Source organism: Mirounga angustirostris, unplaced genomic scaffold (genome assembly GCF_029215605.1).
Source record: "Mirounga angustirostris isolate CCGP_5_RB_7025 unplaced genomic scaffold, mMirAng1.0.hap1 SCAF_9, whole genome shotgun sequence".
Taxonomy (NCBI): domain Eukaryota; kingdom Metazoa; phylum Chordata; class Mammalia; order Carnivora; family Phocidae; genus Mirounga; species Mirounga angustirostris.
Window position 1 is genome coordinate 84,891,246 of NW_026991717.1, and position 16,903 is coordinate 84,908,148.

General features: G+C 41.2%; 1 protein-coding gene across 2 annotated transcripts in view; it reads right to left on the reverse strand.

Annotated features, from left to right (window-relative positions):
• Positions 1-16,903, reverse strand: part of SLC25A21 (solute carrier family 25 member 21) — a 481,914-nt gene that overhangs the window by 22,853 nt on the left and 442,158 nt on the right. For both annotated transcript variants that reach the window (XM_045900739.3, XM_064570970.1), the window contains exon 7: positions 4,209-4,373. In XM_045900739.3, the coding sequence (XP_045756695.1) occupies positions 4,209-4,373 (165 nt within the window). The remainder of the gene's footprint in view (positions 1-4,208; positions 4,374-16,903) is intronic.

The window sequence follows — 16,903 nt, forward strand, 5'->3', positions numbered from 1 at the left end:
TGAAAGAATCTAACCCAGGGCACCATTTTCAAATGGCTAATGCTTGCTTCTTCCAGGGCCATGACTTCTCGTTCTTGGTTTCTATAAATTATAGACTAAGAGTATGGAGAGGGAGTGCCAGGTTACAGGACTGAAGGAGAGAGAAGAGGAATTTGGTCATATTATCTGGATATTCTAGCTATTTCATGTATTTAAATTTCAGTAATCATTTTTAAGCGGTCATTTATGTGTGACAAAACACAAGGGTTAAAGCACTGCATGGTGTAGTGGAAAGAGTCCTGGCCTCTGGTTCACTCCCTTCCCCTTGCTGTCTAACCTCAGATAAATTATTTCAGTAACTTTCAGCATTGGGCCGTAACTTCTCATTTGGTTTTCTTATCTGAAAATTACAGTTATCGTGATGGGGATCAGGCAAAACTGTGGAGTCTACAAAAATGGTTTTAATAGTATCACATGGCACAGAAGTTCAGGATATTTCTGTGATCACTTGAAAAATATATCTAATGGAGAGATCACCAATCTGAAGAGTTAAAAACTTTAGGGGTGGATGTCTGACCTGAGTTCTCCAGGCTTACCATTTAAAGTTCTTATTTTACCTCTATAGATAGCCTCAGAGTTGTATAAAACATGAAAAAGTTAACTAGGTATTCTATTTTATGAGACTCTATTAAACTTTTCACTGATTTCCTATTATAAAATTAATACATCCTTATTGCAGGAGCTTCCAACAGCTCAGAATGGTATAAAGAAAAAGGACTTTCCCTCCACTGCTGTTTGTTTTGTTTCTCTCTCACTCTCTCACTTATTCATACACACACACACACACACACACACACGATTCCCCATTTCCCCCTCCAGAGATAATCATTATGAAGTTTCTTTTAAAAGAAAATCTTTGAAAATGGAAAACATTGCAAGACCACTTATGGATTAAAAAAATACATTAAAGAGAAAATCTAAAATTATTTCATGCCAGTCAGGACTGGGGAAATCTCGAATTCCCTTGGAACAACAGAATGACCAATTGCTGGGTGAGGGAACTGAAACAATAACCTGTAAACAAATCGTCCAAAGTATACGGCTAGAGACAGCCCACGGCGAAGATGGAATAAAGCCTTCAAGGAACACCACCTCCTCCTCATGGTTAACAACTTGATGACGTTCTTCAACATGTTTTAATGATTATCATACCTTCCCCTTCACAAAGGATTGATTTATTATGGTTTAGATTTAAAGAATACTGGTTTCCCAGTTTTGAATCAGGCTTAGATTACAGAACACATAAAATCAATGACTTTGTTCTAGGCAAGAAAAAACACAGTGTTCATTTAAGTGCAAAAGGAACAGTCCTGGGGAAAAATTCTTCATGCTGTTCTATGTGCTCGCTGTTTCCACCACCTGCCTCCCCCTCTCACTCCTCCTCTCATCGCTGTCATCAGCCCCAGCACACCTAACACTTCCATGGCATCTTAAAATTCACAAACAACTTCCCATATTATTTCTGTCAGTCCTCAAAATAATGTTGTTGGGTAGCTTTTCAATATACAATAAAAAAAGCTGAAGCTCAGAGCAGTGAAGTGATTGGCCCAAGATCTTTCACCTAGTAAAGGGACACTCGCCCAGGTTTATGATGACTTTTTTTTTTTTTAAATAGTTTATTTATTTATTTGAGAGAGAGAGAGAGAGTGAGTGAATGAGCAGGAAGGAGAGGCAGAGGGAGAGGGACAAGCAGACTCCCCTCTGAGCAGGGAGTCCAACATAGGGCTTGATCCCAGGACCCTGAAATCATGACCCCAGCCAAAGGCAGACACTTAACTGATTGAGCCACCCAGGCGCCTGGGTTGTGATGACTTCTAAGTGTGTATCTCAACTCAGATCTTTCCTCTAAAGCTCCAGGACCCACATCCAATCTCCGACTCATCTGCATTTTAGTTCCAAGTGCAGTTAAATTCAGTTTCCAGGCTGAGCCCATAATATTCTCCCATAAACTTGTTTCTCTTTCAACGGTTTTCTTTTTCAGTAAATGGCACCATCACCCTTCTGGTTGCTCAAGCCAAGAACCTAGGCAGCATTTCTATCCACAACCCTTTTTCTCAACATGCCTATGTATGCTCCATCACCACATCCTGTACATTTTGCCTTCTAAGATTTCTCAAATTTGTCCACTTCTCCTTGTCTCCACCATGAACAACATAGTCTGAGGCCCTAGCATCTCACTTTGAAATCATTTCCATGTTATATCCTGCCCTTGCCTCATAACCTCCCCTCCGTGCATTCTCCACTTGGCAGCCAGACTGATCAGGTAATTCCTCTGCTTAAAATCTTTTGTTGGCTTCCTAGCACTCTTCAGATAAAGATAAGAATCCTTAGTGTGGCCTATAAGAGCTGGTATGATCTGACCCTGTCAACTGGCAAGATCAATGAGTGGTTTCCATAGTTTCAGGATATCATGAGGTATTTAAAAAATAAGTGAATAGTTAAGCTTCTGTGTTTATATAATGCATAACATTTAATGACTTAAGTGCACTGATTAATTGTAGAATGAAGTTTACACTTGTAGATTTTTTTAAAGCATTATTAACATATGACCATATGTAGATCTTTGTGACTTCTTTCTTAAATAGAACAAATTCATTTTATAATATGATAGGAATTAAAATACATGCCCAAATATATGTAATAAAATATATAATAATTTATATAATTTATTTCATTGTGTGTATGTGATTTCTATCTGTCTCAAGACTAGGTAGCCGAAGAGATGGAGGCAGCGACTCTTCTCCCATGTTGTATGGAGTACTCATCTCAGAGTCTAAAAAAACAGGGTCAACTTCATGCATTTGTGACTTGCGCAGTTACCCAGGGCCTGCACTTAGAAGAGCTCGGTTTATTGCCTTACTATTTGGTCTTGAAATTCTTAATAATTTTTGAACAAGGGTCCTACATTTTCATTTTGTCCTGGGTACCACAAATTGTTTAGCCCATTCCTGCTAAAAAGAATCTCAATGTATTAAGAGTCAAACTCTCTCATGTCATTCAGCCCAAAGTATCTATTGCATTTGATTTCTGTGATTTCTCGACAGAAGGAGGACTCTGAGGACCACTGGAGCCAGAACTGACAGTCAGTGAGGGAAGGGTGTCTATATACTGTGGTCAATCACAGATTTCAGGCCAACCAAACAAGCTTCTACTCAATAACTGAGATTTCCAAATACAGTGAAATGTGTTTAACAACTTTGGCTAGTGGATGAGGCCAAACCAACAGATGGTTAATGTGGAACATCCCTTGGCTTCAGCTGCTACTTAAGATAAGTCCTGACCCAGAATATGGGGGGATCGCTGGGCAAAGGTAGGTATAATCAACTTTACTGAAGAGTCTGGTGGTAGCCGTATTAGAAATCTTTTTATGGTTTATAAAAATCCATCAATAGTTTTGTACTAAGCAAAATAAAAAACTGAACCCCTGTGGGAAATTGTCTGCATGTGCAAAATGTGTCACCAGTCGGTGCTTTCAGGATCGCAATTTTCAATGCAAGCAAGCAATATGATGGTGGGGGGAAAGTGTGCTGTTATAGATGAAAAGAGGCTGGGTTTAAAGCACATCATGTGCTACTTTTATCTTGCAGAAGTTGAAAGGCTGTTAACATCTGTAAATTACCATTAAAATATATTTATAATTATTACTACTTTGCATGAAAAGTGATGATCCTTAAAGAGTTGGTTACCCCTTACCCTAGGTAACTTAGGTGAATTTAAAAATTAATATCTAGGTAAAATTTAAATTTTAGGCTGATAATTTCCCCCCAGAGCTCAAAATTTATTTAGGATATGAAAATTTCAACTTTCTTGGGAAAGTTGTTTCTGAGGTTAAAAAAAGTAAGTGATAACACAGTTTCTAGAAGCTTCTGTTAGTGATAAATGGGAAGCATTCAGGTGTCACGGTGCATATTTCAAGGAAATGAATTTTGGTGTCAGAATTGGGTTCAAGTCTCTGCTCTTAACTACTTAACAATTTACTTGATCTTTCTAAGCCTCAGTTTCCAATTCCTAAATAGGGGTAATGACACCCCATGAATAAGGCTAATGGGGGGATCAGATTCGATATGAGTGTTCAGTGCAGTGACTAGCACATGATGATTACTCTACAGATATAGCTATCATCACTGATGAGATTTTTCCTCCAGGATTATAATCTATTAAATAGTTACCTTATTGACAGGAATAATGTTTTTGACATTGTAGTAGAAGCCAAAATAAACCATGTTGAAAACCCCGTGACGTCCCAAAGTTGCTGTAAATCCTTTGTTGAGGCCCTGGAGTCCCAAGCCTTCCTTCTTAATGATATGTCTTGCATAACTCATCGTGGATGGTTGCTGCAGGAGAGAGAAGCAAAGCCAGAGAGATCATCTTTGAGACCGTGAAATAGAGTAAATTACCATTTTAGCTTCCCTTCAAGCCAGAATTATTAGGGACTTTTTTTTCCCCCCAACATGAATAATCATGCCTAGATCCATACTTTTAAAATTAGGAAGCCCCAAAAGTAAACAAAATTGCATGCATGCAGGTCTTCAAGGGAAGATTGCTGTTAAAAAAAAACAAAAACCACACCTTTGGTGGAATTAGTGAAACTAATGTCATGTAATACCTATTATTACTACCTACATGTAAATAGCTGTATCCAATTCTGGATTACCCAAGTAATGGAGGGGATTAGCCATACAGGTAAACTGGTAATCCATAACTGCATAATCCAAAAGGAATTTACATTTGGTTCCTGAATCCAGCATAGCTACTTTTCTAATTATGTTTTTCTGAAGTGAATGTTACAAGTAGTCTTGATTTCACTGCCTCAAGAGTTAAACTGGCACTAGGTTAGAAATTGGGTGTGGATAAATAAAATCTTAAAAAAAAAAAAAGACACCTGGGTGACTCAGTCAGTTAAGCATCTGCCTTTCAACTCAGGTCATGATGCCAGGGTTCTGGGATCGAGCCCCACGTCGGGCTCCCTGCTCAGTGGAAAGCCTGCTTCTCCTCTCCCTCTGCCTGCCTCTCTGCCTACTTGTGCTCTCTCTCTGTCAAATAAATAAAATCCTTAAAAAAAAAAAAAAGAAATTGGGTGTGGATAGTTGTCTGTAGACTTCCTCAAGAGGGTGTACAATTAATGTGTGTATCACTCGTTGTGATAAATGACAAATCAGTGGCACTGGGAGTCGTGGGTTACTTTTAAATTTTTTTTTAAAAAGATTTTATTTACTTATTTGAGAGAGAGAATGAGATAGAGAGAGCATGAGAGTGGGGAGGGTCAGGGGGAGAAGCAGACTCCCCGCCGAGCAGGGAGCCCGATGCGGGACTCGATCCAGGGACTCCAGGATCATGACCTGAGCCGAAGGCAGTCACTTAACCAACTGAGCCACCCAGGCGCCCCCTGGGTTACCTTTAATTTACTTCTTTCCAGCCCTCCAGTTGACGATCCAAACTTGAAATACCCTGACTGCTGGACTCCAGTCTATCGCTACTTTTGGAACATGCTACAGAGCTTACTAGAGTTTACAAGAACAACAATTCACGTGGGCTTCAATAAAAAGCTGAATGATTGCGTCCTTTCGGAGATACAGTACAAGGGATATCTCTACTTGTTAAATTTTGACTGAATAGGAAATAAGGGAAAATGCTCAGTATTTAATTTTTTTTTTTCCCATGAGGCAAGCACTGACGTGGCATTTGTTTGATTTTTCCCTGGAGCAGGTTGCTGGAGTGGTCTGCAGTCTGATGTGCTTTCTGACTAAAAGTGTTTTCTTATCACGTGCAATTAAGGTTGTATCAGCAGAACAGAGAACAAATCCAATCAAGCCTTTTCATCCAACTTGTATTTATAGCTATGTAATTAACATGATACATTTAAATGACCTTGTTTATATAGTAAATCCTATAGTTTTTGCTGATAAATGTTTTAAAAACTCTTAACTACAATACTACACTCAACTTCATCTTTTCACTTAAGAAGATTAATTACAATACATTGCATTAAGCTTTTAAGGAAACCTTTTTTTGTAACAGAAAAAAAACACATGAGAATATATCTTAAAATAATAAAAAAACATTTCATATAGGAAAACCAAAAATTCTCAGAAGGTTAAAGTTCACTCTCTGCTCTACAAAATGGGGCTTTTTTTGTTTGTGTTCTGGCACATTGACTATCAACACAAATTATTTTGGTTTTCAAAATAGACTTGAGGATAAGTTGAGCAGAAGTTCATTTCTGTTGGAAAGACTCTGGAAGTGCTGAGCAAACTGCCTAGGCTCTGCTCCCCTGCTCGGAGGAAGGCAGCCAGAGGGCAGATTTTGAACTCAAGTGCCTGGGTGAGCTTGAACTCTAGTTATGAGTCATTAAGTAAAATCAGAGAGTAGCACAGTAGTTAGAAATAGCTGGTTGTCTTTCTCTGCTTGATTTATTTCACTTAGCATCATCCCCTCCAGTTCCATCCATGTTGATGCAAATGGTGGGTATTCATCCTTTCTGATGGCTGAGTAATAGTCCATTGTATATATGACCACATCTTCTTTATATGTGGAACATAAGGAATAGCGTGGAGGACCACAGGGGAAGGGAGGGAAAACGGAATGGGAAGAAATCAGAGAGGGAGAAAAACCATGAGAGACTCTGGACTCTGGGAAACAAACTGAGGGTTACAGAAGGGAGGGGGGTGGGGGGATGGGGGGATGAGGTAGCTGGATGACTGGTATTAAGGAGGGCAATGTTTTGTGATGAGTACTGGGTGCCATACACAACTAATGAATCGTTGAACACTAAAAAAAAAAAAAAAAAAAAATAGGGGGTTGGAGCCAGACTGCTCCAGGTTTGAGTCTCAGCAATCCCACCTGCTAGCCTGGGAAAGGATTTTATCCACTCTGATTTATCCCCACTTTACTTATATGTAAAATAAGAATAATAAGAGAAAAAGAGAATCTTCCTTGTAGGATTGCTGTGATGGTAACTAAGTCAATGGATTTTTGTCCTCTGTAAGCATTCACTACATATTAGCTGATAATAATAACGGCAATAGTGCTGATAATAATAAAAATAGTTCAAATAATAAAATAACAGGTAATTTCTTTGTTAGCTGAAGGCAATGGCATTAAAAAGGGCAGAGGCTGATTTGAGGGACACGAAGGGCATGTATAACTAGCCTCTTCCTTTTCATTCCCCTGTCTGTCCTTTCCTTTTCCCAGAGCTCTGGACCCTTGTGTCCACCAGAAATGCATCATGCAAGACAAAAAGGTCTACTTAGTCTGAGGCCTAATCAAATCCAGTCTCTGGGCTAGAGAGCTCCTCCAGGGAGCTTCCTCACCCCAGGGCCTTTCTTCTCTAGAGCAGTAGATCCTGTAAAATGGCCTCTTCCCTATCCCTTAGAATTAACATCCTCGGTAAGAATTCTCCACTGGGTGTCTGTGGGCTCTAGAAGCAAGGCCGCATGGGAGCAAAGTTTGGGAACAAAAAAGTCACCAATTGGGCCTCCACCTCACACAGCTTACAGCCTGGAGAGCACAACTGTGTGTGTTACCAGGTACCTGGAACACAGTGAGTGCTCATCAATGTGAGCCATTATCACATCTGTCTGGCAGTTTACACATATCACGTGATTTATCCTCTCAACAAGGGTGTGAGATTTCCATTTGATGGATGGGGAAACTAAGGTTGTGTTACTTGCTCAAGATCACAGAGGTAGTGCCCAAGCTCAAACTGAGGCCTCTCCCGCTCCAAGTCCATACTTTTATCCTCTGCATGGGTTTGCCATTGTAACATATCTGATTGCTTTTCTCAATCCTGTAAGGTGGGCAGCAGGCATATTTTCCTTATTTTGCAGGTGAGAAAACCAAGGACTGTTAAGTAGCAGGCCTAAAGTAAAAATGCTGGTAAATAGCTTAAGCAGGATTCTGCATCCGGTGTGGTTCTCATTCTGTGGGCTTATTCTTGTTCTACATATGTGGTAAGAGTTTCAGAGTTTAATAATCCAACTGATACAGGTAACAGATACATCATAACCCAAATATATTTTTCTTGGGGCCTTGTGATAGAGAAAAACCTGAGTTCTTCTCTAATTCCCCATAAAGAGAAGTGTGCTTTTTGCTTCATTCAGCAACATTGTGTCACACACATGTAAGCAAATATTTAATTAGAAAGGCAAAACATGACTTCCACTGAGATGCTTAAATAGGAAAATACAGAACCATTTTGACTAGATCTCTGTAAACACAAGGAATTTTACTAAACTTATTTGATTACTGGGCTTCCATTTCAAAACAAAAATGGTGACTGATTAGCATCATCAGCCAAATGATTCCAATACTATCCAACCCAGCAGGTCACCTACCAGTTCAGTTTCCTTCCAACATTTAGATTCACTGCAATTTTCATATCTGGTTACCAGTTGTGGGCCAAATTGCATGATAAAACTTTCCTAGATGTACTCTTCATCGACTGCACCAGAATGCAAGTGGGGGAGCATAAATGGATTGGAATGTAGCTTATACTGTAATATCACACTGCTCTCCACACTGGTTTATCGAAATGCTCAGTTCACTGGTACCTGCCAGAGTATTTCCATTTGACGTAACTCAAAGTCTTTAGGTTTCATTTTAGCTATGGCCCACTGCTACTTCTGGGAACTCTCTGTTCTTTCATGCATTCATTTCTTCAACAAATACCTGTTGTGTGCCTAGTAGGTGCCACGTGCTGTGCTAAATGTCTCATGCAGGACTTTGCTCATATTCTAGAAATTTAAATACTTTTGCTTTGGTTTTTATTCGGAGAGATAGGCCGATAATTTTTAGATCCACCCATGAGAATCTTCCACAATGGTTATGAAATACGGAATCAAATTTCTGTTTTAAAAGTCCTTAAGAGGCTTAATTAAAGAGAAGATTCTTTGCGCCACTCCAGGGCACTGATTCCTTACTCACGGAGAGTCCAGGATTACCAACAAATCACGGAGATGACTTACGGCAGCCTGAGCTATTTTGTTTGGAGTTCTTCCATCCAACTACTGACCATAGCTGGCTCTGATTAGCTTGTGAGACCACAGACTGAGGTGTAGGTAGCAGGCATTGTTCTCTGAGTAAATAGCTATCAGAGTATGGCCAATAGGTAGAGACACGGGGTGTGTGTGTCCATGAATTTCCTCCATCCCCGAAGCCAGAGAAGAGCTCTAGGCACACCATGTCAAAAGGCAGCACACTCCACATGCGTTCCTTTACTTGCTTCCCAGGGCAAGGTGAATTCTGTCATGTTTTAGAGCCAATGGACGAGGGTGTTGCATAGAATTTCATCACATGGCTGGAAAGCAAACCGGATGAGACCTTTGCACAATGGAGTGAGTGTCCATATCTGGGCCTTCAGAAAAATACTGCTTTGTTAAAAAAGAGGAGATCCAGTTGCTGCATTTAGGCAGGAAAATACCCTGGTTCCTCAGGAGATAGAAGATCACTTATGTTTTTCATTACTCAAATAAATTCTTGCAGCATTTTCATAAATTTGGGGGAAAAAAAAGAAAAAAGAAAAAAACCCCTTCCTTTTATTTGAGAACAAAATGTAAGTGAAAGAAGAGGAATTGGGCTCAAAAATCCCACAGTTACACTTTGCTTTCGCTGAGATATTTCACTAATTCATCATTATAGCTTATTCTAAAAGGGCAAGATTATGGACAAAAAGACACGCCAAATACAATTATGCTCTATCTGGAGTTTATGTTTGATGAACGGGTCTATTTTTTAAACAACCTGTGAGTGGATGGTAATTTGCCATAAACGAACCTTCCCAGACGCTGCGCCACACAGCTCCTCTACCCCAAGTTTCGGCGGGGTCAGCGTCCCCGGAGGAACACGCGGGCCTTGCGGGTGATGAGGCGCCGAGGTGCCTCGCCCTGCCCCCGCCGGCCGCGCAGGAGGCAAGAAGGGGCCCGCGCGGCGGTGACCCCTCGGAAACACCTGGCAGCGCGGAGGGAGCCTTTGCTTTTTCCTGGTTCCAGAAACACTCCTGACTTTCCCTTAAGTTTCACGATCACCCACATTTCTCGATCCCAATAAAAGCAGTGCGGTTGCCTAGAAAGAGAACTCGATGTTAACGTTCGGTTCCTAAGAGCTGCCACTTTCATTAGGCGTTATTTTCCCTATCTATAAAACCGGGAGAAAGCCACCTACCATACGGGGTGGCGGGGGTGGCGGGGGTGGGGGGGGCGGAACTTGAAATACCAAGTATGTGTGGGCATTGGAAAAAGTGGAAGGATGCATAAGCAGTTACCAAGGCACTGGGGTGAGAGGGGAGTGTTGGTGAAAATCAACTTTTTTCTTTATATAGCTTTGTATTGCTTGATTTGTGTGTGTGTGGGGGAAACACTGTAATACTTTTACTATTTGAAAAATTGTATAAATTGAGAAAATCAAATAAAGGAAAAAACATGTAAGGCATCTTACACAGTATCTGGCATATAGTAGATGTTCTGTAAATGGTAGCTATTATCATTACTTCAAAGTCTCCATCTGCAAGCAAAACTCTAGAATTCCTGGCACAGCTGAATGGAAGACTGAAGTCTATTTCTGTAAATGATAATAGAGACACAACTTGGCTGCTGCCTTAGCTATTGTTGAAAGATAACTATAGGAATGCATTCATAGACATAATTCACTTTTCTGCCCACAAGCATCATAGACTGGAAAGCCATAATTTAGGTACTGAACAGTTTCCAGGCAGTGTTTCACATGGCAATGCAGGAAAAATCTGAACTTAACTCAGTACCTCAACACAAACGTTGACATGCCCTTGAAGCTAGCTTCTCACACTATCCGTAAACAGAGCCACACGCTCGCTCTCTAACTCAACTTCCCTCTTTCTTGAAAGAGATTCATCACAAAATGCGGTCCTTCTATTTACTTTATGTTGACTCCACATACTATAAGTTTAAACATTTGTCAATTGCCTATGGAGAAAATAATCACTAAGCTTGGTGATCTCATATATGATCTAATTGATCTCTATTAGATTACCAAGCTCCCAGAAGAAAGTGTGTAGAATTATATCTAGTGGTGTTTATCCAAAACCAGAATCAAACCCTGAATTAATTTTTAAAAAAATCCCTATCTTCAAAGAGTCTACCATCAATGACACATTTGCTATCTGTTCATTGCACCTTAAAATTTCAATCAAATCATAAAGGTAGAAGACTAATTATTCTTTTCTTGGGTTGAACATCTTTAAAGACTAAATAGAGGGGAACAGGCTTTTGCAATTCACTTAAGCCTTAGTTTCATATTTGGGGGTGAGAATGATTATGTTCATATGTAATGTAGATAAAAATGAGTAGAAGGAAAACCTGTCCCCCATCCACACATCAGAGACAAATCCTATAGACCTCAAGGGAAGGAAAACATAACCCATTAGCCAAATAATAACTTTGAAGTAGATTTCAAAGTGGAGAGAAAAACTGGGAAACAATTCATCCAAAATTTTGCTCCTGGGAGGAAATTCACATTTTCCAGGCTTGCAGAGAGCATGCCAGCCAAGCACCAGTTGGCTTAGCACAAGTGATAGGGGACTTCTAGGTCTTATAAATATATAGATTAAAAAACGATGCACCCAGTTAGAGGGGAGAAAGGTCCTATAAGGACAACAAGCTATAAAGTCACACTTTCAGAAGATTGGATATGGAATCATCTCCAGTAGAAAAATCCTCGGGCAAGCCTAGTCCTAAGCCAAAGAGACTACAAACCAGAACAACACTTTGCTCGGGTTTAGTTTGAAGGACGGGGGGAGATTTGGGTCTAGCCCGATTTTATTTGAACATGTTTTTATACCCACTGAACCAAACCAGAGCATGACAAAGCTGTGATTACTTTGCTCCCCACAGAAGGTCAAGCATATTTAAATTAGAGACCGGTTTTCTTTATTCACTGTGAATTTTAAGATGCTGGCCAAGATTCTGGTATTGGAACTGGAGGAAGTGTGGCAAGGATTATAGTCTTTGACTGATATGCTGGTAATTTAAAAAGTAGAGGCAAGACAAGCACACCTACTGAAATCCTTGACACAGAAGCTGGAAAGGGGATGAGGGAAGTATCAGGAACCAAAGGAACCACAGTTTCTTTGTATTTTTAGAAGAGTTTATGGCTAAACTGAGCAGGAAAGCATATTTTATGGGGAACATAGTTCTGACTGGCTAGAGAATCAAGCCTAGATCACAGAGGGGAGAACCCTTGCAGCCGGAGCCAGCAAGTCACCTGCCGTTCCTGGAAATCCGCATGGGAATCGCACTTAGGGCTCCAAGAATATCACAGACGCGGCCTCTGCTCTCAGCCAGTCCTGCTCCTGGACCCCAGCCAGAGGGGCGCCCCGTTCAGGAACCCATTCTTCAGGGGGCCCCATTCTGGGCCTCTGCCAGCAATGCCCTTCCCACAGGACTGAGGGGGATATCTGCCTACACTTCCCTCAACCTCCTTCTAGACTTTGCTCTGTGTTCCCTGAGACTGCGGCAGGCCCCGCCCTTCATCTTTCCCACCCTATCACTGTCTACAAGACGTTAAGTGTAGTATTTTTTTTAAAGATTATTTATTTATTTCAGAGAGCGAGAGCGCGTGGGGGGAGGGGCAGAGGGGGAGAGAGAGAGAGACTCCTGAAGCAGACTCCCTGCTGAGCGTGGAGCCCAGCTCGGGGCTCAATCCCAGGACCTGAGATCACGACCTGAGCCGAAATCAAGAGTCGGGCGCTAAACCAACTGAGCCTCCCGGGTGCCCCACGTTAAGTGGATCATTAAGATTAACATTCACTGTGGTTGCCCTCAGCTGTCCTCCATTGCAGAGCTTCTCTCAGCAGCAGCAACTTCTTGGGAGATGTTCATCTTTAAAGGACCATGTTGACTTGCCTCCTCTGGCTGGGGAAATAGGAAAAGCCACAATGCCTGTGTAGGAATCTGTAGCGGTTGGTATCTAAGATAGGAGAAGAGAGGGGCTGAATAGTAGACAGGCTGCCTGAGAAACACACACTACTGGCGGGGACAACAAGAGTTACCTCGCTGCAAAATAGGCAAAATATGGGAAACTGCTCTGCTTTTCTTAAAGGTGTTGGCAAGCCACGTGGCCATTCTGCCTGCAGCCCATCCACTGAGTGTTCCACCACAACTTGAGCTATAATTAACTGAAAAGGTTGAAAATCAGCTTAGTTCAAAAATTCCATGTGAAGTGATTAAGTGGGCTTGATCAAGAATGCATATTTGGGGCACCTGGGGGGCTCAGTCAGTGAAGTGTCCGACTCTCGATTTCGGCTTCAGGTCATGATCACAGACAGGGCCGTGAGATCGAGCCCTGCGTTGGGCTCCGTGCTGGGCGTGGAGCCCGCTTAAGATTCTCTCTCTCCCTCTCCTCCTCCCCCTCCCCTCAAAACAAAATACACGTTAATTTTGTACAATTATCCCAGAGGAAGCCTGTCTTGATTGTGCTGGAATTCTCTCCAAAGCGGCTTCAAATGTCTTTTGTGTCGATCTCTAGCTTCTGCTGCGATCTGCTAGCTCTTGACAGCAAACGGAGATCCAGCTACTTCTGTTCATGATAGTACATCTGCATCTGCGTTTAAAGACCTTGTCAGTAGGCACTGTAACTAGGCTCCCAGCCCTTAGGCCTTGATAAAGAGTTCTGGCTGAATGGATTGTATTGGCAGCTGAGCACTGCCTAACGTGGACCGAGGGAGCAAACCACACCCAGTACGCTGTCTACGTGCCCACGGCTGGAGTCAGCTGTGACTGCTCAGCATTAATTGGGGTACTCTCGCAAGATAAATGTCTTTAGGTAAACTTAAGCGTTTATGAGATCAACTTGCATCTTGAAATAGTTATCGTTGGTTGACTGCCTACCATGTGCCAGGTTCTGTGTTAAGATCTTTGCATATATTATCATATTTAAATTCTCATAAAAATGTGTAGTAACACCTACTGACACATTAAACCATCACTACCTGACAGGCTGCATTGACAGCTTTGCATACACATCTCAACCCTATTTCTATTATTCTTCTCTGACAAAATTGGAAACGACCATAGAGTGGGAAACATGAACTTGTCACATGGTCAGGGACAGAGATGGCCCTCTAGAGCTTGTGCTTCCAGCCACTTCACGGAAATGCCTTGCTGTAAGACAGCTGGACTGATCGCCATCATTTTATCACCGAGGGAACTGCATGAAACTTGTTCAAGGCCATGTTAGGAAATGGTAAAGAGCATGATGGGTGTATCTCTCTCCAACCCTGGGTCAGATTTGTCTGTTCACCCGTGGCTTTCCTGTTCTAGACAGCTCTGTGTATATATGTTCTTTGATAGTTCGCATGTAAGGTTTAAACGTTTTTTAGAAATTATAGAGCAGGAAAAAACGGGGGGTTTCTGCTACTATAAATGAAGTAATAGAAACTGAATTATGCAACATTCAGCCTTAAGATGGGCCAGCAAGTCATTCCTACCCAAATCAGCTGAGAAACTTCTCCCTAAAGGGAGGCTTAATCCTGGCAGAGCCAAAGAACATTTCTTTGGGATTACATACTTCTCTTTATACTGTTCTGGATTTCCTAAATTTTCTATAATGAAAATGTTACTTTTTTTTTAAGTTTTTTTTTTTTAATTTATTCATTCGAGATACAGAGATACAGAGAGAGAGAGAGAATATGAGTAGAGGGAGAAGCAGAGGGAAGGGCAGAAGCAGGCCCCCCGCTGAGCAGGGAGCCCGATGTGGGGCTCGATCCCAGGACCCTGGGATCATGACCTGAGCTGAAGGCAGACGCTTAACCATCTGAGCCACCCAGGTGCCCTGAAAATGTTACTTTTTAAAGTAAATGTTCACAGGTAATGCTGAATACATTCTCATGATAAACATTCAACTACACAAAGCCCTTCCCCTAAACACTTACCTTCCACTCCCCCTCTTCTAGACTCCTTTCTAGAGGTAACCACAATTTAGAAGTTTGTATGAATTCCTTTGCATGACAGACCTGCACAGTCCTATAAGGAGATCACTACCCATACGTGGCTATTGACTACTCCAAATGTCCTAGTTCAAACTGAAGTGTGCTTGTAAGCATAAAATACACATGAGATTGAAAGACCAAATATGAAAAGGGTGTAAACTATCTCATATAATTTTTATACTGACTACATGTTGAAATGACAATATTTGGGATGTATTGGGTTAAATAATTAAAAATAAATAAATAAAATACAGTATTAATTTCATGTTTCTCTTTGCCTTTTTAAATATAGGTACTAGAAAATGTGGCTTACCTTATATTGGTATCAGCCAGCACTGCTCTGGAGTGTAGATCATTTTTAATACGTTTACACACTTATTTATATAAAAGATTATTTTTTTGTGCTTTCTAATGTAAATATGCGTTACTTTTATACTTGGACTAAAACTTTTTTTAAAGTATAACCTTTAAATGCATTGATCATTAAATTAACTCCGTTCTTCCTTCCTTTCTCTTCCTCTTCCCCACCCCACCCATCACCTCCAATGCACACACTTCTTGACAACTGACAAAGCCTCAGAGTGAAGAAAGTAATAAGTATTCTTGGCCATACAAATGTTGAAGTGAGCCCACCTAACAATTGGATTACTCCAACCCAGGCACATATTAACAAAAAGTATCTCCTTTTTGGATAAAAGAAAGTGCTAGTCAATGGAAGAAGGCTTTGGAGTTAGTGGGTCCTAGACAAAAGACATAGGAAATAGCTACAGTTGCCAAAAATGACTACCAGTTATTTTTAAAGAACTAGATCCAAATTTGCTATTCTCATCATGTCATCTGTTCCTCTGATTTTTTTTTTTTTCTTTTTCAGAAAGCATAGTTCCATTACTTTATGTTGGGTGACTATGTACCACCAACTCCTTTTCCCTTGATCAATATTGCTTATAAAGCACCACCTCAGTTCAGCTACTGAATCTTGATTGTTGTCAGAAATAAATGCTGACATGCGTGACCACATCTGACTCGTTTGAAGGTTATAAGGTACCGAAAATTTTTGTTCTGTCTAATACCTAAAAATGAGTCCAGTTCAGTGGATTCTGCAAAGGAAATGACCCCAACAAGCGCCTGTTCTCCCCGCACTTAAAAACTGCCTGCCTGCATATACATAAACAGTTGACACACAGCGCACTCCTGTCAGTGAGCTGGGACCACGTACACATACTCTTGTGTTAAGCTGGAAGGGTGTTTCCTGTGTTCTAGCAAGGCCTTAACGCAAGCAACATATTAGCAGCTCTTACTTGGCCTCAGTGTGGAACGTCCTTGAGGGCAGAGGAGAGACAAAGAACATTAGGCATGAGCAGGGGTGCTCTGATGACTCACTATTCTCATTCCCATGAGTGCTCCTTGGTGCCTTGTCCCATTTGCGTCCCTCTGGTTACGTGCTGCCTTGATAAAGGACCGCAGTTGAATACCTGTTTTCCTTTGCCCCCTCCTTGCTGCCTTGACAAACTTCCCAAGGACGAAAAGGAGGCCAGGGAGGAGGAGGAGCGCCACAATTTTCTTCTAGTTAGTAACTCTCCCAGTCTAATAAATCAAAATTTCCTTGAACAGATTTCACTGGGGGCTGCTCCATTTCAATAGGACATTCGAAAAGTGTTTCTTCTCTTTTCTTCCTATTCCTCACCACCTTTTTCCTTCATTCAAGGAAATAGAAAACAAAACAGAGACTAGGGCAACGCAAGGCCTTTCAATTTTTACTGAAGTGCCGAATACCACAGCAATTAAGGCAACCTTTTGAAACTTAAAAAAAAAAAAATTCTCCCTTAATTAGGATGGACTTCATCTGAGTGGCTACCATCTGCTGAAGCAGCCCAACCCTGTCCTCCTTGGGTCTTGGCAGCTACAGGT